The sequence below is a fragment of the Entelurus aequoreus genome, linkage group LG08 (assembly GCF_033978785.1).
Source record: "Entelurus aequoreus isolate RoL-2023_Sb linkage group LG08, RoL_Eaeq_v1.1, whole genome shotgun sequence".
Classification (NCBI taxonomy): Eukaryota; Metazoa; Chordata; class Actinopteri; order Syngnathiformes; family Syngnathidae; genus Entelurus; species Entelurus aequoreus.
Genome location: NC_084738.1, coordinates 37,951,486 through 37,972,164, shown reverse-complemented (window position 1 = coordinate 37,972,164; position 20,679 = coordinate 37,951,486). Strand labels below are relative to the sequence as shown.

The 20,679-nt window shown below is 41.1% G+C and overlaps 1 protein-coding gene across 10 annotated transcripts in view; it reads right to left on the bottom strand.

The window, feature by feature from the left end:
- The window catches only part of rbfox3a (RNA binding fox-1 homolog 3a), a 1,185,382-nt gene that overhangs the window by 224,464 nt on the left and 940,239 nt on the right, over positions 1 to 20,679 (bottom strand). For all 10 annotated transcript variants that reach the window (XM_062056429.1, XM_062056431.1, XM_062056424.1 and 7 more), the window contains one exon: positions 11,944 to 12,192. In XM_062056429.1, coding sequence (XP_061912413.1) covers positions 11,944 to 12,192 — 249 coding nt within the window. The remainder of the gene's footprint in view (positions 1 to 11,943; positions 12,193 to 20,679) is intronic.

Genomic DNA, 20,679 nt, shown 5'->3' with positions numbered 1-20,679 from the left:
AAAGGAGAACGTAATATTCCTCCTTTTCCAAAATTGCCTCTGGTGCAAGTAAGGGTGTAATGATACACACAAATTTCGGTTCGGTATGTACCTCGGTTTAGAGGTCACGGTTCGGTTCATTTTCGGTACAGTAAGAAAACAACAAAATATACATTTTCTGGGTTTTTTTTTACCAAAATTTGTAAACAATGGCTTTTTCATTTTAACATTGCTTTAAAATATCTCTGTGTGTGATGGCTGTTGTTTCCCTTTTGTTTTTGTTATCTTCTCTTTATTTATTTGTAAAACTGTATAAAGAGACACAAAATATATGTCAAATAAACACTACTAAGTAACTACATTTCTATAAATTTTTGCCGCATAAGATGTTTTCACACATACACACACAGCCCATACAATAGCATGTAAACAGTGCTCATAAAGTTATGTAAATAGCCGTACATAGCCCATGTAACACTCAAAGCCACAAATAAATAAGATTTACATATGGAATGGTTGAAAACAACACAGGATAATATACATTATATACTGAAGAGGAGAGACACAAACATTACACCCTCCCTTAGAGGAGTGAGCTAGCAGCAAAGAAGCTGCATGCTAAGTAGCAACAAGCTATCGTCGCACAGTAATATTTCTACATTTACACGCGCACACAACGTCTTCATGTCACTCATAAAACAGACACAGGACTTACAGACAATGTTTCCAAGGCACTTTGTGGGAAGAAACAACAAACTTGGAGCGCTGAAACACATAAATCCGTCTCGTGTGTAAACGAGTGAGCGTCTGACTGTCGCGCGGAGATTACCGGAAACTAGAGGAGGGAGCAACTCGCCTTCAAAATAAAGGTCCCTTCTCATTACCTGATAATGTTACGTCACAGTGTGGAAACTCGTTCGGTACACCTCAGTTCCGAACCAAACCTCATCTTTGTTACTCGCATGACTCCGGTTGATTGACGGGTGAATCAGTGAAGCTTATTAAAAACGTACTTGAGGTCCACGATGTCACAGGAGCGTGTCTCTGGACTTGCCATAATCAGCATCAGTCATACAGTTGCACTACAGATTTCATATGATGATGTAATTGATGACTTTGCATCAAAGAAGGCTAGAAAATTAAAGTTTTAGATTACACTTCTCACCTGTTATTAATGTTAATGCAAAAAAACACGGGTTGACAAATCGGCTATAGTCTGAGCACTAAATGTATTATTTTAATTATCTGCTGTTTCTCTATTTACAAAACTGGTGCGTTATCATAACTGGAAGTGTTCAGATGTTATATACATATATATATATATATATATATATATATAATTTGTGTTAGTTTTCTTCAGGAATATTTTAAGGTGGTTATTGGATCCTACAATGAAGGATTTGTCCAATTGACATTGATGTTTATATACTGTTGTGGGGAGGCGGGGCCGGCGGGCCGACAGCAAGGCGTGCCCCGCCGGGGCCGGTTTTGAGATGGCAGCGAGGAGGCGTGGCCGGCAGCCTGACAGCGGGGCGAGGGGCGCCGGGTTCGACGCGGCAAGAGATTTCAGGTGCGTGGATTGCGCATCTGGGGACAATCAAGTAATCCCCGCTCACTGAATAAAAGGGGAACAGCAGAGAACGACGAGGAGAGGAGACGGAGAGAAGAGGCAAGACACGCAGCAACACATGCAGCGAGAGACAGACGGCGAGAGCGAACAGAGCAAGACGCCGACGACGGAGACGCGGCCGGCTGAAAAGCAGGCGGCGGAGAGAGCAGCAGGTGGACCTGGAGCTAAAAAGCAACGCGCAAAAGACTTTTCTTGTTGCAAAATAAAGAAGTCAAAACCTGCCCGCAACATGTCCTTCCTTGCTGGTCCTGAGAACCCGCACGGCAGTGAGAGTCTGTCACAACTGTATTTAATTTACATTTCATTTATTTATCTTGTTTTTTTTCTCTGTTTTTGTTTCATTTTTGTATTTTAGATTACATTAAAAAAATACAGATAATATAATGTATTGTTGTGTTGGTAGCAGGGATCTATTAATAGGCGGAATAGATCGAATCCCTACTTCAAGTGTTGGTTGACTTTTGCTAGTGTTTATTTACAAGTTAGAAAACATAAGAAAAAAAACTGTGTGTGTGATGGCCTCACATAAGGATTGTGAATTATAGATACAATTCCAAAAGAAGCGCAGTTCCCCTGAAATACCATTGTTATATCGTGATAATACATGTCACTTGCGAACTCTAATGTCCCTCCACGTCAAATTTTGAAAAACAAATCTGACATAATAAGTGCAAAACCGCTTCAAAATCAGAAACCCTCACCTACGAATAAACTTTCTTGAAAGAGACATCACCAGATGACACAAAATAGCTAAACATGCAACACCTACACATCAAAAGAGGATAAGCTGACCACTAACTGCAAGCTACAGTAGGAAAGGGATTCATATGGACCCATTCGTCACGGTTTACTTGACACATGAAACGTGACGAATTGTGGGGGTGCATTACCCACTTTAGCCGCCAGATGGCAGTAGAGTGTTGAATATATTAAAATGTGTTTAGTGGCAATTACAACTTGGACCACAACGTCAGTTGCAATGCAGAGTGGCGCTTTCCATCCTTTTCAGTAGACTGCAATGCAAAATGATCAACCCCTTCACCTTCTTCTCACGCAAGATCCACCCAGAAATGGAGCAGTATGAATTACTTCCTTATTGTAGAGCTCTTAAAAATGTTAACAAATATTGACAGGAACGATACCAAGTTTAGTATCCGGTTATGGTCGATACTACAGTGGTCAGATCGATATTTTCTTATCAAAAAATCTTGTCGTTTTTGTTGTTATTTACAAATTCAGGAAATAAGTCCCTGGACATAGAAGAACTTTAAGGGCACAGTCTGATCTGATTTAAATCGGAGCCAATAGTAGGAAATAATTAGAATATTTCACTGATATTGTTACACAGCTATCCTGTGTTTTTGTTTGATTTTAACTGCGATTAAAAAGTTAATCATTAAATGATGTTGATCATTTTAGGGAAATTTTAACAGAAATGTGCATAGAAACATGTTACAACAGAAATAACCAGCTATTAACAGTAAATTGCCAAAAAGATTAATACAGGTTTTGACAAAATATTACAATCGGAAATGACTCAATATTTTTCCGCATGTGTCAGCAGCCAAATTAGGACCCTTTGTAGCCTGTTTTAAAATCGTTATTTTATCATTTACAGACCAAATAATATATCATAATGTTTATCGTTAATGAAGAAGGCTGCAATGCATATCACATTATAGATTTTAGGCCATATCGCCCACCCCTACGTGTAACGCAAAGCACACTTCTTGTCCTAGGCTTGGGCAATACATTGATTTTATTGATACATTTGAGTTTGTTGTTTCAGACAATTTAAAACAATCGAAAATAAATGTTTTTCTCCTCTTGCTCCGACATACTTTTTGCTTTCTTGGGCTTCAGTAGCCCCCGCCCGCCCATTACTTTCTTAGCGGACATTCACAAGCCTAGCAAAACATGGCTAATGCTAATGCTAACGAGAGCGAAACGTTTGTTCCAAAGAAAAGAAAAGTGTTGTCAGTGCTTTAGATTTGCGGCAACAAGTTTGGAACAAGTGACTGCACGCTGCAGTTTCTTTAAAAAAAGGCAGCAGCACAACAAACTTGTATTGCCTCCCAGAGGAAGCTCTTGATTTAGTTCTTTGAAAATGATTGCATAAAAATTACAGTTTATATCTGGTCTAAAAAGAACATTATAGAAATTAATATTTTTGCTGAGAATAAGATGCATTGTCATTTCAAACTATTAGTTTTGAATCAAATAAAAGCAAAACGTGTTTTCAATTATCTCTGTCATTTGTATTCAAGGGTTTCTTTAAAACTCCGCCAGGGAACCTCGGATTCAGGAGGAGCAGTGTGGTTTTTGTCCTGCTCGTGGAACTGTGGACCAGTTCTATACTCTTGGCAGGGTCCTTGGGGGTGCATGGGAGTTTGTCCAACCAGTCTACATTTGATTTGTGGACTTGGAGAAGGCATTCGACCGTCTCCCTTCGGGAAGTCCTGTAGGGAGTGCTCAGACGGTATGGGGTATCGGACTGTCTGATTGTGGCGGTCCGCTCCCTGTATGATCAGTGTCAGAGTTTGGTCCGCATTGCCGGCAGTAAGTCGGACCCGTTTTCAGTGAGGGTTGGACTTCGCCAGGGCTGTCTTTGTTACCGATTCTGTTCATACCTTTTATGAACATCATTTCTAGGCGCAGTCAGGGCGTTGAGGAGATCCGGTTTGGTGGCTGCAGATGATGTCGTCCTGATGGCTTCATCTGGCCAGGATCTTCAACTCTCACTGGATCAATTTGCAGCCGAGTGTGAAGCGACTGGGATGGGAATCAGCACCTCCAAGTCAGAGTCCATGGTTCTCGCCAAGAAAAGGGTGGAGTGCCATATCCGGGTTGGGGAAGAGATCTTTCCCCAAGTGGAGGAGTTTAAGTACCTCAGAGTCTTGTTCACGAGTAAGGGAAGAGTGGATCGTGAGATCAACAGGCGGATCGGTGCGGCGTCTGCAGTAATGTGGACGCTCTATCGATCCGTTGTGGTGAAGAAGGAGCTGACCCGTAAGGCAAAGCTCTCAATTTATCGGTCGATCTACGTTCCCATCCTCACCTATGATCATGAGCTTTGGGTTATGACCGAAAGGACAAGATCACGGGTACAAGAGGCCGAAATTAGTTTCCTCCATCGGGTGGCAGGGCCCTCTCTCAGAGATAGGTTGAGAAGCTCTGTCATCCGGGAGGTGCTCCCTGGGGAGGTGTTTAGGGCACGTTAGACCGGTAGGAGAAGACCCAGGACACGTTGTGGAGAGTAAGTCCAGTGTTTCCCATAAACTGCCAAGATACCTGTGGAGGTGGGGGCGTGGCTATGGGCGTGGTCACCATGACATCATCAAGTAATTTGCATAATTTACTACAATGATACGATTTTCTCTAAAAAGGCTCAAAAAATGTATACTTACTAATTAATAATAACAGTTTTGTTTTAAACGTCCATCCATCCATCCATTTTACAATATAATTACAACACTTTATGTACATATTTATATACAGATTTGAACAATAAGTTATTCACTGAAATATATTTATTAATTGTGGTTCTTAAAAAACATATATCTTATAAAATATAAAAGCTAAAATGTCTCTTAAAGCTCTGCCCCTTTAATTAGTGCATACTAAATAATTTAACTTTAGCCTACTACTACAACCATATTATTTACCAGCAACATAAAGTGAAACAGAGGCAGAAGTGTCCTGCCACAGTCAGTAACAAATAAACAGAAAACAGTAGTGGTCAAATACAAATAAGGCAACAAGAGAAGTATCCTACACTTGTCTTTTGTAAAGTAAATCTGAACAGCCTATATGGGCATCTACATCAACTATATGATTTGCCTGAGAAGCTGGACAGGACAAAAATAAATAAATAAATAAAATAAAATAAAAAATAAATAAATAAATAAATCTATTTGTGGCGGTCGTAATTCTTTCGTGGCGGGCCGCCACAAATAAATGAATGTGTGGGAAACACTGATGCCTTGGGATAACCAGGGAGGAGCTGGACAAAGTGGCTGGGTAGAAGGAAGTTTGGACTTCTTTGCTTAGGCTGCTGCCCCCATGCCCCGACCTTGTATAAGTGAAATAAAATGGATGGATGGATGGGTTTCTTTAAAGAGTATGGAAAAAAATCTGAAAAATCGTGAATCAAATTTTTTATAAACAATTTGAGATTTAATTTTATACATAAATCCATACTTTGCCAGCATGCTCTACTCTTAGTAGCCATTAGAATTCAACGAAATTTCAGCAGAAAATGAATGGTGCTACAGTTAAAATGGCCAGGGATTGGTAAACTGTGGTACGTATACCACTAGTGGAACGCCGGCCAAAGAATCCCTTAATTAAAGAACAGTGTTGTACTTTCCTATATTCAAATTGTGTGTAATGTTACAGTGGCCACAACTATTAAATATACTGATAAATAAACATCTGCTTTGTTTTTAATTAACACTTGGGCCTACTACGCTACTGTATTATAATGAGGGTCATTTTGTTGGTACTTGGAAAGCCTAGTTGTTGTTTTTTGAGGTGGTGAAAAAAGTTTGAGAAACACTGAACTAGGGAATAGACGTCCTTGTGTGTCTTTGCAAACATGTCTGCTTTCACACACTTTATTTTTTTTGTGAAATCTATAGCATCTTATTATGGGCACATCTTCTGGGTATCATTTACTTTCTTACTTCAGGCATTACACCGGATTTATGTTGATTCATCAAGAGCAAAGAGTTGGGTGCTTTTTAACTTTCTAAGTTCTATGTTTTGTGTTGTGTGAGGTTCAGCTTCAGAGAGACTTCAGAAAGACAGTCCTCGAGTCAACAAGAAAGGCTTTTCTAACTCGCTGCGGGCTCCACAGTGTACCACCCACCACTACAAAAGATTGCAAGCTGAACTCGCCATATCAATTATCCTAAAACTCGGCTGGCTTCAAAGGTAAGTAGCGCACCACACATGAATGAAATCTTTTGATTGTAAAAATTGCATTCAAATCTAGTAATAGTCTCCCTTGTAACTGTGGTGAGAACATTCTCTCCTTTCTTCTCTCCACGGAGAAACCATCTTTCAGCGGCCAAAACTAAACTTGCTGACATTGCACACATCACAGTTTACACATTGAAATTAAATCGTGTTACATTGTTGACTTGGAGAACATGTTTAATGTGCTAAGTACCTGATCTACAGCATGTGGAAACTATAAACTTGCGTGTACTATTAGTGAGCGTGTTGCGTGCGATCTACTGAGACTGCATACAGTGGAAACATGGTGCCGACCGCCTTATTTAAGTGAGGTTTAATATGAGATGGAGCAGAAAGGTCGGTCAACACAATTAGCAAGCCAGGAAAATGCCAGATTATAATTTGCTTTACTGGAGAGGATTTTTTATTTTTTTATTTTGTGAAAAACAAAATACAGTAAATTTACGGAGAAACAGGGGGCGAAGGGAAAGGAGTGAAAATATGATATGTTTCTGGGTAAAATGGGAGGGTTGACATTACCACATTTCAGTAAGCCTGCTGTGGTAATAGGGCTGAAGAATTATTCAAATTATGATCTCGATTTCGAATTTGGCGCCTCACGATCATAAAAAATGTACAATTAGAACGAACGATTAATGGATACAAATTCTCTGAGCCTGTAACAATGAAACTAGTGAGTGAGCATACGAGTGAAAAAATAGCACCTTTACTAAAAGTTTGGGATGTCACCATGGTTGCTACTTTTTATTTAACACAACGCTAGTATGCCTAATCAATAATCACTAAACCCAACAAAAATAGTAAGGCCATATGATTTCGGTGTTTCCGCGGACGGAATCACAGAATTCCCGGAGGTGGGGCACGATGGCGAGCGCCTGGTGGCCGGGCCTGTCCCCATGGGGCCCGGCCGGGCACAGCCCAAAGAGGCAACGTGGGTCCCCCCTCCAATGGGCTCACCACCCATAGCAGGGGTCATAGAGGTCGGGTGCGAAGTGAGCTGGGCGGCAGCCGAAGGCAGGGCACTTGGCGGTCCGATCCTCGGCTACAGAAGCTAGCTCTTGGGACGTGGAACGTCACCTCACTGGGGGGAAAGGAGCCTGAGCTAGTGCGCGAGGTGGAGAAGTTCCGGCTAGACATAGTCGGACTCACTTCGACGCACAGCAAGGGCTCTGGAACCAGTTCTCTCGAGAGGGGCTGGACTCTCTTCCACTCTGGCGTTGCCGGCAGTGAGAGGCGACGGGCTGGGGTGGCAATTCTTGTTTCCCCCCGGCTCAGAGCCTGCATGTTGGAGTTCAACCCGGTGGACGAGAGGGTAGCTTCCCTCCGCCTTCGGGTGGGGGAACGGGTCCTGACTGTGGTTTGCGCTTACGCGCCAAACCGCAGCTCAGAGTACCCACCGTTTTTGGATTCGCTCGAGGGAGTACTTGAGAGTGCTCCCCCGGGTGATTCCCTCGTTCTACTGGGGGACTTCAACGCTCATGTTGGCAGCGACAGTGAAACCTGGAGAGGCGTGATTGGGAAGAATGGCCGCCCGGATATGAACCCGAGCGGTGTTTTGTTATTGGACTTTTGTGCCCATCACAGATTGTCCATAACGAACACCATGTTCAAACATAAGGGTGTCCATATGTGCACTTGGCACCAGGACACCCTAGGCCGCAGTTCCATGATCGACTTTGTAGTTGTGTCGTCGGATTTGCGGCCTCATGTTTTGGACACTCGGGTGAAGAGAGGGGCGGAGCTTTCTACCGATCACCACCTGGTGGTGAGTTGGCTGCGATGGTGGGGGAGGATGCCGGACAGACCTGGCAGGCCAAAACGCATTGTGAGGGTTTGCTGGGAACGTCTGGCAGAGTCTCCTGTCAGAGAGAGTTTAATTCCCACCTCCGGAAGAACTTTGAACAAGTCACGAGGGAGGTGCTGGACATTGAGTCCGAATTGACCATGTTCCGCGCCTCTATTGTCGAGGCGGCTGATTGGAGCTGTGGCCGCAAGGTAGTTGGTGCCTGTCGTGGCGGTAATCCTAGAACCCGTTGGTGGACACCGGCGGTGAGGGATGCCGTCAAGCTGAAGAAGGAGTCCTATCGGGTTCTTTTGGCTCATAGGACTCCTGAGGCAGCGGACAGGTACCGACAGGCCAAGCGGTGTGCGGCTTCAGCGGTCGCGGAGGCAAAAACTCGGACATGGGAGGAGTTCGGGGAAGCCTTGGAAAACGACTTCCGGACGGCTTCGAAGCGATTCTGGACCACCGTCCGCCGCCTCAGGAAGGGGAGCAGTGCACTATCAACACCGTGTATGGTGAGGATGGTGTTCTGCTGACCCCGACTGCGGATGTTGTGGATCGGTGGAGGGAATACTTCGAAGACCTCCTCAATCCCACCAACACGTCTTCCTATGAGGAAGCAGTGCCTGGTGAATCTGTGGTGGGCTCTCCTATTTCTGGGGCTGAGGTTGCTGAGGTAGTTAAAAAGCTCCTCGGTGGCAAGGCTCCGGGGGTGGATGAGATCCGCCCGGAGTTCCTTAAGGCTCTGGATGCTGTGGGGCTGTCTTGGTTGACAAGACTCTGCAGCATCGCGTGGACATCGGGGGCGGTGCCTCTGGATTGGCAGACCGGGGTGGCGGTTCCTCTCTTTAAGAAGGGGAACCGAAGGGTGTGTTCTAACTATTGTGGGATCACACTCCTCAGCGTTCCCGGTAAGGTCTATTCAGGTGTGCTGGAGAGGAGGCTACGCCGGATAGTCGAACCTCGGATTCCGGAGGAACAGTGTGGTTTTCGTCCTGGTCGTGGAACTGTGGACCAGCTCTATACTCTCGGCAGGGTCCTTGAGGGTGCATGGGAGTTTGCCCAACCAGTCTACATGTGTTTTGTGGACTTGGAGAAGGCATTCGACTGTGTCCCTCGGGAAGTCCTGTGGGAGTGCTCAGAGAGTATGGGGTATCGGACTGTCTGATTGTGGCGGTCCGCTCCCTGCATGATCAGTGCCAGAGTTTGGTCCGCATTGCCGGCAGTAAGTCGGACACATTTCCAGTGAAGGTTGGACTCTGCCAAGGCTGCTCTTTGTCACCGATTCTGTTCATAACTTTTATGGTCAGAATTTCTAGGCGCAGTCAAGGCGTTGAGGGGATCTGGTTTGGTGGCTGCAGGATTAGGTCTCTGCTTTTTGCAGATGATGTGATCCTGATGGCTTCATCTGGCCAGGATCTTCAGCTCTCACTGGATCGGTTCGCAGCTGAGTGTGAAGCGACTGGGATGAGAATCAGCACCTCCAAGTCTGAGTCCATGGTTCTCGCCCGGAAAAGGGTGGAGTGCCATCTCCGGGTTGCGGAGGAGACCCTCCCCCAAGTGGAGGAGTTCAAGTACCTTGGAGACTTGTTCACGAGTGGGGGAAGAGTGGATCGTGAGATCGACAGGCGGATCGGTGCGGCGTCTTCAGTAATGTGGACGCTGTATCGATCCGTTGTGGTGAAGAAGGAGCTGAGCCGGAAGGCAAAGCTCTCAATTTACCGGTCGATCTACGTTCCCATCCTCACCTATGGTCATGAGCTTTGGGTTATGACCGAAAGGACAAGATCACGGGTACAAGCGGCCGAAATGAGTTTCCTCCGCCGGGTGGCGGGGCTCTCCCTTAGAGATAGGGTGAGAAGCTCTGCCATCCGGGGGGAGCTCAAAGTAAAGCCGCTGCTCCTCCACATCGAGAGGAGCCAGATGAGGTGGTTCGGGCATCTGGTCAGGATGCCACCCGAACGCCTCCCTAGGGAGGTGTTTAGGGCACGTCCGACCGGTAGGAGGCCACGGGGAAGACCCAGGACACGTTGGGAAGACTATGTCTCCCGGCTGGCCTGGGAACGCCTCGGGATCCCCCGGGAAGAGCTGGACGAAGTGGCTGATTTTGTCTGATTTACTCTTATTCCACAGGTTGACTTATTAGGTTTTTATTATTTGTGTATGACACACACACACACACACACACACACACACACACACACACACACACACACACACACACACACACATACTACACATATATATATATATATATATATGTGTATATATATATATATATATATATATATATATATATATATATATATATATATATATATATATATATATATATATATATACATAATATTTACTTGAAAAGCAGTGATTACCAAAACAGTTAATTACCAACCAAATTACTCCTTAAAAATGTTATTAGTTATTAGGGAAAGTGAGTAATTCATTACTTAAAAAAACTGCAGGTGTGTGCTCGACTCCTTAGTGTAAAATAATATGAAAAATATAACTTTTACCTTGCACCATCAAAACATCACGTGACATTTATGACCTCGACATGAGGACAGTCCGCAACGTAGCGGAAGAAATCATCAAACCATTCACACACATCTGCAATTTATCTTTTCAACTTGGACAATTTTCTTCACAAATGAAACTCTCAAAAGTCATCCCCATATTCAAATCTGGTGACAAACACCACTTCACAAATTACCGGCCCGTCTCCCTTCTGCCACAGTTGTCAAAAATATAGGAAACATTTTTTGATAATAGAATTTGTGGCTTCATTGAAAAGCACAAATTATTATCTGATGGTCAATATGGGTTCCGACAAAATAGGTCAACTTCATTAGCTTTAAGTGATCTAATAGAGAACACTACTAATGGTATCGAGAAAAACAAAACAAATGAAACAAAGGAAACAAATGATATTTTCCTAAATTTAGAACAACTTTAAAATCAATGTGCATTTCAGTGCGTGGAGTCAGTCTGTGGAACAACTTAGGGGACGAGTTAAAAACCTCTCTTAACATGATTCAATTTAAAAGACTGTTTGAAAAAGAAGTAATGAAGAGGTACGAGGAGGAAAGAGAGTGATGCCCTTAGCACGGAGCGATGAGAGAGAAATGTATGTTCAGAGAGTGTTTGGGCCTATGTGTGTGTGTGTGTGTGTGTGTGTGTGTGTGTGTGTGTGTGTGTTTTGTCTCGCCTTGTCTTGTCTCATAGTAACAATGGTACTATTGTATTGTTAGTGTACAGGAGCTTTTCTTGTTTTTGTTTGTATAGTATTGTTCTTGTATTATATTGTTTATGTGGAATGAGTGAGAGGGGTTGGGATATTATAAGCATTTGCTTCATCCAACCCCTTTTCAAGCCTTGCATAAATGTCTCTGCCAAAATGTAAACAAAAAAAAAAGTGTGTTGTTGTACAGTGCAGGTTTGAAATAAATAATTCAATTCAATTCAAAAAACAGATATGTGCTGTCAACCAATACCTCAATGGTTATTCCCATTAATTGACTCTTTGGGTGATGGTTCATGTTGATTTTCATGTAGGTTTACAATGGACACTCACCGTTACCGTGTTGACTGTGAGGGTAGGGGCGTTGCTGTCACTCCCAGGCTGTTCGCTTTGCGTATGTGTCGGCGTGTACAGCGTTAGGGTGTGTTCCGCCACCGTGTTTGATCCTGTAAAGTCAGCTGGTGGGTGAGTGTGGGCTGTGGCGTACTCGGCAGGTATCCCATTCTGTGGGGGATGAGGGTACTGGGCTGGTGGAAAGGGCTGAGCCATTGCTTCAGGGGGAGCTGGGGCCTCTTGGTTACCCTGCAGAAAAAGAGAAAGGGGGACTCGAATTAGAAATAACTACAACAATACCAAGGCTGTCGAAGTGAACGCCTTAACAAATGTGATTAATCACAAAAAATGTTGCGATAATCATGTAAAAACATAGATTAATCACAGAGTTTGTTTTGACCACACATGCTCTTTTACCTTAACTGCAGATGGTAACCTTAAAGGCAGCGCAAGTTGTTGAACGGCCAGTTGTAAGGACAATGTATACATCAGTGCAAAGATGAGTGAGGTGTGTTTACTGACAAATTTCACTTCAAAATACACCCAGATGCAACTTTAGATGACACTGTTACCAAGTTTGCATTCAAGTAAGGCATTGAAAAAATGTATGAGGGTTTGGGGGTAAGGGTTGAAGTTAAGTTATATGGGGTGTTAGGTAGGGATGTATATCGATACCAATATCAATATTCCTTATCAATAGCTGTATTCATCAGTACTCTATGGTACTAAAAATAACAATATAAATAAGGATGTGAAAAAAATTAATTTTTTATGACCATTTTTATTAGAACAGGAGGTTGTACACCCGACATCATGTAACATCACATAGCAGGGAAGTATTTTATCAGCACCGGCTTTTTACGTCTTAAACATTTCAACTATTGTATGTTGGCAGTGCAAGGTGCAATGCAGTTTTTATGTCAACATCTTATAAAGACTGACAGATCCATCACTGTGTTTCAATTCATTACAATTACACTCACGGGTAATTGCAGTGGTGGGCCTAACATGAATCATGATCATAAATGAATAAAAGGTAATTATTTTTCATCTACTTTCCATAAATATATAAAAGTATTCATCATATTCTCTTCATGTCCTTGTTTTATGTTAAAGCTAGCTTGTTGCTAGCGACGGAGACCTTCTAAGTCAACATTAGTGCCGTACACAAACGGAGGACATTCAGTTGATAGACAGTTGTGATAGCCAATCAAATCACGAGTTGTTGACAGTAGCCCATCGAGGTAGCCTTATGTTAAACGTGACTGTGATTGGATGCTCACTTGTCATTCCCAAGTGAGTATCCAATCACAAGTGTTGATTTGCAAATGCAGGAAGTGTCACCGGAGCCATACCCGGCGAGCAGTTAAATCCCCGGTACTCACTTTTTTAACCCACAAAGAAGGAGAGCAAAACGTTGATTAGGTGGAAGATCTATATTTGCGAGGCTATTTTCAAGAAGCATATTTAAAGAGAAACGAGATCTCCTGAGACGAGGTCGGCTGACTTCGGAAGCTATGGTTTGCCCGCCACTTTCGCTCGAATCAACCAACTACGAGTGGTACCATTGGCTTATACGGCGTCGGATGGGTGCTACAAATTGTGAGTTCAAATATTGTATTTCTTTATTTTTTCACGTTTATTATGTTTTGCCTGAAAGGTGATTGGCGGAGAATGAGGAAGTATTGTTGTGTGTCACAGAGACAAAAGTTTTTCAAGTGCAGTGTTTCCCACACATTCATTTATTTGTGGCGGCCTGCCACAAAAGAATTACGTCCGCCACAATTTTTTTTTTTTTTTGTCCTCTCCAGCTTCTCAGGCAAATCATATAGTTGATGTAGATGCCCATATCGGCTGTTCAGATTTACTTTACAAAAGAGAAGTGTAGGATACTTCTCTTGTTGCCTTATTTGTATTTGACTTTATTAAATGTATTTATATTAGAAACACAACATGTGTATATAACAAAGGGTGCAAAGTCTGCAGGCAGTAAGACACACATGGTTAAGTGTAGGGAGTAAAACTGATGGTAGTCTAAAGTTCAAGATTTTTGGACCTCTTTGTTCAGTGGATCAGATGTTTGATGAAGATCTGTGTCTATCTACCACCACTACTGTTTTCTGTTTATTTGTTACTGACTGTGGCAGGACACCTCTGCCTCTGTTTCACTTTATGTTGCTGGTAAATAATATGGTTGTAGTAGTAGGCTAAAGTTAAATTATTTAGTATGCACTAATTAAAGGGGCAGAGCTTTATGAGATATTTTAGCTTTTATATTTTATAAGATATATTTTTTGTAAGAACCACAATTAATAAATATATTTCAGTGAATAACTTATTGTTCAAATCTGTATATAAATATGTACATAAAGTGTTGTAATTATATTGTAAAATGGATGGATGAATGGATGGATGGACGTTTAAAACAAAACTGTTATTATTAATTAGTAAGTATACATTTTTTGAGCCTTTTTAGAGAAAATCATATCATTGTAGTACATTATGCAAATTAATAGATGATGTCATGGTGACCACGCCCATAGCCACGCCCATAACCACGCCCCCGCCACCACGGATATCTTGGCAGTTTATGGGAAACACTGAAGTGAGGTAAAAACTGCAGGAATTGTGCAATTTGTTATCATAAGATTGGTAGTTAAAGTTGAAAAAAGTGTCTGACTTTGTGTGATTTCTTCTGTGGGCAACAATATTTTTATATTAGTTTAATTTGTTTTACAAAAAAAAGTCCTTATTTTCAGGGTGTGGTGGTAAAGAAAATGCTGTGGCAGCGCGCCACATTCAATTACATTAATTTACACTACATTCAACCTAAGCCACTGTAAATCCCAGAAATTTTAAATCAAACCATTGATGCATGGCAGAGATATTTGTTTAAAATATTTGTTCATTTGACCTCTAAACGGGCCGTTTGGAATTTACCCAATTAGTTTTTCCCATTCGTGAGGTTAGCGGATATCTCCACACAGTATATGGTAGAAATTTACCCAAAGAACTTTGCGCGAGTCTGCCATTGTAGTCTGACGTTGTAGTCAATAAGTTCCTTCTTTTTCTCTATCCTCTTGTTTTGGGGCAGACTGTCTCGTACATGAACATGTGTCCTCTGTTGCCATTTCTAGTGGTAGTGTATAGTTCTAACTTATATCTGTCAGTAGACTCCATATGGAAATGCTAAAAACTACAACGTGACTGACGGAGAGAAGACACAGTCAAAGTGGAGGCGCAGAAATAAGACCGCCAACAAAACGGCCATAGAAGAGGCTTGGCAGTCTGTAAAACATAATCTATGCAACATTTTGACCAAAGAACCAACATTACTTGTTATGTCGACCATAAGGCAGTGACTTAAATGTAGAAAAAAAATCATAATGTGACCGATTTAAATGTTGTTTTTTTGCAACACACTTTGCTGAAAATGATGGAAAGGGGCACTCTACAGAGCAACTGACGCTGTGGTCAAAGTTGGAATTGCCACAAAACACATTTTAACACATTCAATACTCTACTCCTGATTGGCGGCTAAAGTGGATACCGCACCCTCACCCAAAATTTGACACGTTTCATGTGTCAGGTAAACCGTGGGGCCATATGAATCCCCTTCCTCCTGTACATGAAGAGAAAAACTTTATTCTGGATGTTTTTTTTCTTGCAAGCTTCTCAAGCCAGGGTTTAGAGGTTAATTAGAATTTTCTGTGCTTGAGTCTCTGCAATACAGACTGCTTCTTTAGCTGCCTGTACTAGCAAGCATTTTAATGGCTTGCTGTCATTTGCCATCCAAATGCACATCTGCCTCTCGACTTTTATTACACCCTCGTCATTAATCATTCACATCGAGGGGTTGTGAAAAAGTGTTGTGTTGGCTTGATAAATTAATATTACAGTGGTTAACTTGAAAAACATGAAGACTTTGTTGAATGATAATATCTGAAGGAATAATAAAGTTTTAATGATTGTGGCAACTTGACTCGGCAAGGGATTATTTACATTATTACGGATGGTAAAACTTGTTTTGAAAGCCAAAAAATACAGATTAAATTCTTCTTAACTGCATAACATTCCACTACCAGTTGAGCTACGTTTGTACCCTAGTGTGTTTTTTCCCCAAAATTTTATATCAAACAATGTACCAATATAATTCACTTTGAGAAAACGTCCAAACTACAAGTGTTTACAAAGTAGAAGAAAGAATTATGATAAGCGTCTTGAACTTTTTTTTTATGGGAATCATAACTGACTTAACTATTTATGAAGAGAACTGTTGTATTAAGAACAGTAAGTGAACATGTGTTCGTACCGGAATTGCTATGAGGTAGAAAAGGGGTAGGATAAAAAAGTCATGTTTCAGACATGTTGTAAAGATAAAAGAAAACTATTAAAATTGCATACATGTTCGGAATATACTTCAACCAACCAACCAACGATTACCTGGTATTAATTTAGTAAAATCATTCTTTAGATTACCATATATTACCAAATAGCAGCCCGGGCAGGCGGTTATTTGCACAAGGCTTTTATTTATTTTTGCACCAGGCCATTATTTGGTTACAATGGTTATTGTCCAGTATTTTTTTTCGTACAAAAAACTTTAAATGTAAATGTAAATGTAAAAGCTATTGTAAACATACAAACAAAAAAACAAGAGATCAACATGAGGTAGGCTATCAAAAAACAAGAGATCAACAAGGCCTCAACATGGCAGTAGTGCAACAATTGTCAAATAGAATACCAATACTAAAAATAAATACACTTTTTAAATAAAGCAGCCTACCGGGAAAAATAAAATGATGGTACCAAGTACTCAAGTATAAAACCCACCATCAAAACAGAACAATAATACTGTCACTTAAATAAAATAAAGGCTACAGTACTCCATGTTTTAAATAAAGCAGCATACAGGAAAAATAAAATTATGGTACCAAGTACTCTATAAAACCATCAAAACAATAATACTGCAGCAAACGCAACCCCAGTAGCATTTTAATCTAAATTATGCAAATAACAGCCCATGGGCGGCTATTTGGACATAGGCGGTTATTAGAAAGAGCCGGTTAATTCACATAATGGGGTCAGACCCCGGGCGGCTATTAGGACATGGGCGGTTATTTGCCCAAGGGCGTTTATTTGGTAATATACGGTAGGTAGATTGTTTGCATTGTTCGTGGTAAATGCATTCTTTGATTGAAAATAACTCAACTTGACTTAGTTTTTGTGCAGTGTACCCAAAATGTACTTTTAATTGACCCGATCACAGGGATGTGAGCACCCTGTGATTGAGAAAAAAAGAGGAACATGTCTACCAGTACAAAGTGCTGCGGCTCAAAACCAGAATGAAACTTTTGAAATCAAGATTACATTTCCTGCAATGGGGTGCATTTTTACACCATGTAACTGACTTTTGACTTATTCTTAATCTAAACTGACATTTAGACTTATTCTCTACCGACCTCTTTTGGCTGTCTTTTTGACACCTACATGTCCTATGTGAGGTGTGTCTGTTAAAATCAAGGTTGTTTTTACAAATGATGACAGATGTGAACAAGAGCATGTATTGTCTTTGTGTGATGATGTAAATGAGGTGTGGTTGTATTGTATATTAAGTATGTGTCCATGAAAGGGCATTTTATGACTTTTTTCTTAATACTTGTGTATGATTTTATTGTCATAATTTTATTGCATGATTTTTGTATCCCTTTAATTTAGGTAGCCAGGGACTGCAGATGGAAATGAGCTATTTAGCTATAATCTGGTACAGAACATATCTGTGTTTGAGCTTAATGTTTCTGTGCATTGTCCCTTCAAATAAGGACTAAACTAAAACTATGTAACACACCACAAGTTTTTTAGGTAGATAATTTACTAACATTATTTTCATAAAAAATGTAATGTACAATTCTTTAACATGCATGCAAAGAAAACGTTTCCTATTTGGCAACTCTACCCTTTAGCCACGCCCCCTCGCGTAATATACTCCCGGTGTCGTGACCTCTGTTTACATCCGTCACGTCAAAATTATACCTTCTCGCTGGCTACTAATAAATACTTTTGAACTACAACTGGAACTAACAGTGTCAGGATTGTAATCATCTAATTATGATTAGCAGCGAAGTGGACAGCCGTCAACGTTGTGGCTCGCAGAGCGGACGCAGCCGACAACAAGTAAGCAAGCTAGATGGTTAGCTAACTAACGAGCTCGATGCTCTTGAGATCGTCTTATATATGAATGCAACGTTTCGGCAAGACAAACAGCGAGTACTTGCAGCTGATGCGCGCGTTCAACAAATTTTGTTAGGATCATATTTCTATTGATATTTCAATTTAATTGAGTTTTTTCTTGCCCTGATGTGGGATCTGAGCTGAGGATGTCGTTGTGGCTTGTGCAGCCCTTTGAGACACTCTTGATTTAGGGCTATATAAGTAAACTTTGATTGAGTGAGTGCGAAACTCCGCCCCTCACTCACTCTCTCTGATGCCGAGAGGCTCGTCCACGCCTTTGTCTCCTCCAGGCTCGACTACTGCAACGCACTTCTTGTCGGGATCCCAAGCAAGAACATTCAGAAGCTGCATACATACAAAATAGTGCTGCTAGGATCCTGATGAGAGTGCGGAAATATAACCACATCACGCAAACTCTCAAATCCCTTCACTGGCTTCCTGTTCCACTCAGGATTTAATTCAAAATCTCCTTACTAACTCACCAGTGCCTCCATGGAAATGCCCCCGTCTACCTTAAAGAACTGCTCACCCCCAAATCCTCCACACGACACCTCCGCTCCAAACAGGCTAACCTCCTCCAACCTCCAAGGACAAAGCTAAGAACTATGGGAGATTGGGCTTTCTGCTCCGCTGCTCCCAGTCTGTGGAACACTCTCCCTGACCACCTGAGGGCACCTCAGACTGTGGATGCTTTTAAAAAAGGCTTAAAAACCCATCTTTTTAAAAAAGCCTTTTTATAGATTTTTATAGATATGCATGCTGGTTCTAGCTATTGGGCTGTTTCTAGTTTTATATTTTATTTATTTTTATTATCTTTTATTATTATTACTATTTTCTTTTTCTTTTTTTTAACACTGTGGCACATTGAGGTTGTTATTATTATTATTATAGAGGTTTATTTGAAATAGGGACAGATACAAAAACATAGACATCTGAACAGTTATCCGATGCATGCATCACAGTGTTTGTAGCCAAAGCTAATTTACAACACTTGTCCCCAACAACAACAACAACAACAACAACAACACAGATCCAACGTAAAGTGCTTTTTACAAATAAAATCTATTATTATTATTATTATTATTATTATTATTATTATTATTATTATTATTATGATTGATTGAATGATTGAAAAAAAACTTGGAAATTATATTTTGACATAAAAAATAATATTTAAATATTCTGAAATGTCACATGCCTCCAATCAACATATACAGTAATGTAACCTTTGTTGAAAATCATAGGGACCATTTGACCTAATTCAAGGTCAGTTCTTATAGATCAAGAGTCATAGTCTTGGATAAAACTTGAACTAACTTCAATTTCCATATTTGGACAGGAACGCCCAGATCATCAATGCCTGAAAACATGTCTCATACTGCTTGGTTGACGGATGTACAATTTCCTGTTTTCAGAAATAATAAGAATCTGCTGTTTGAATTAGTCTATATTGTTGAATTACAAATGACACTGTGTATTTGAACATAGTACTCATAAATTTGCAACAAAGTTGAACAAATAGTAAAAGTCCTTTTACAAGCTTTCATACACCAAGATACTCCAAAGATGAAACATCCTTGCCAAGCCTAAGTCAATACAAAATAACATGTTTTGCAAATGGGAATTAAAGGCCTACTGAAATGATTTTTTTTTATTTAGACGGGAATAGCAGATCCATTCTATGTGTCATACTTGATCATTTCGCGATATTGCCATATTTTTGCTGAAAGGATTTAGTAGAGAAAATCGACGATAAAGTTCGCAACTTTTGCTCGCTGATAAAAAAAGCCTTGCCTGTACCGGAAGTAGCGTGACGTCACAGGAGCTAGTATTCCTCACATTTCCCCATTGTTTACAATGGAGCGAGAGAGATTCGGACCGAGAAAGTGACGATTACCCCATTAATTTGAGCGAGGATGAAAGATTCGTAGATGAGGAACGTTACAGTGAAGGACTTGAGAGGCAGTGATGGACGTATCTTTTTTCGCTCTGACCGTAACTTAGGTACAAGCTGGCTCATTGGATTCCACACTCTCTCCTTTTTCTATTGTAGATCACAGATTTGTATTTTAAACCACCTCAGATACTATATCCTCTTGAAAATGAGAGTCGAGCACGCGAAATGGACATTTAAAGTGACTTTTATCTCCAAGACAATACATCGGTGACACACTTAGCTACTGAGCTAACGTGCTAGCATCGTTCTCAAATGAAGATAGAAACAAAATAAATAAATCCCTGACTGGAAGGATAGACAGAAGAGCAAAAATACTATTAAACCATGTACATGTAACTACACGGTTAAAAATTCTCAGCCTGTTAAGGCTTAACAATGCTGTTGCTAACGACGCTAAGGCTAATTTAGCAACTTAGCAACCGGAACTCACAGAACTATGATAAAAACATTAGCGCTCCACCTACGCCAGCCAGCCCTCATCTTCCCATCAACAGCCGTGCTCACCTGCGTTCCAGCGATCAACGGCGCGACGAAGGACTTAATCCGTG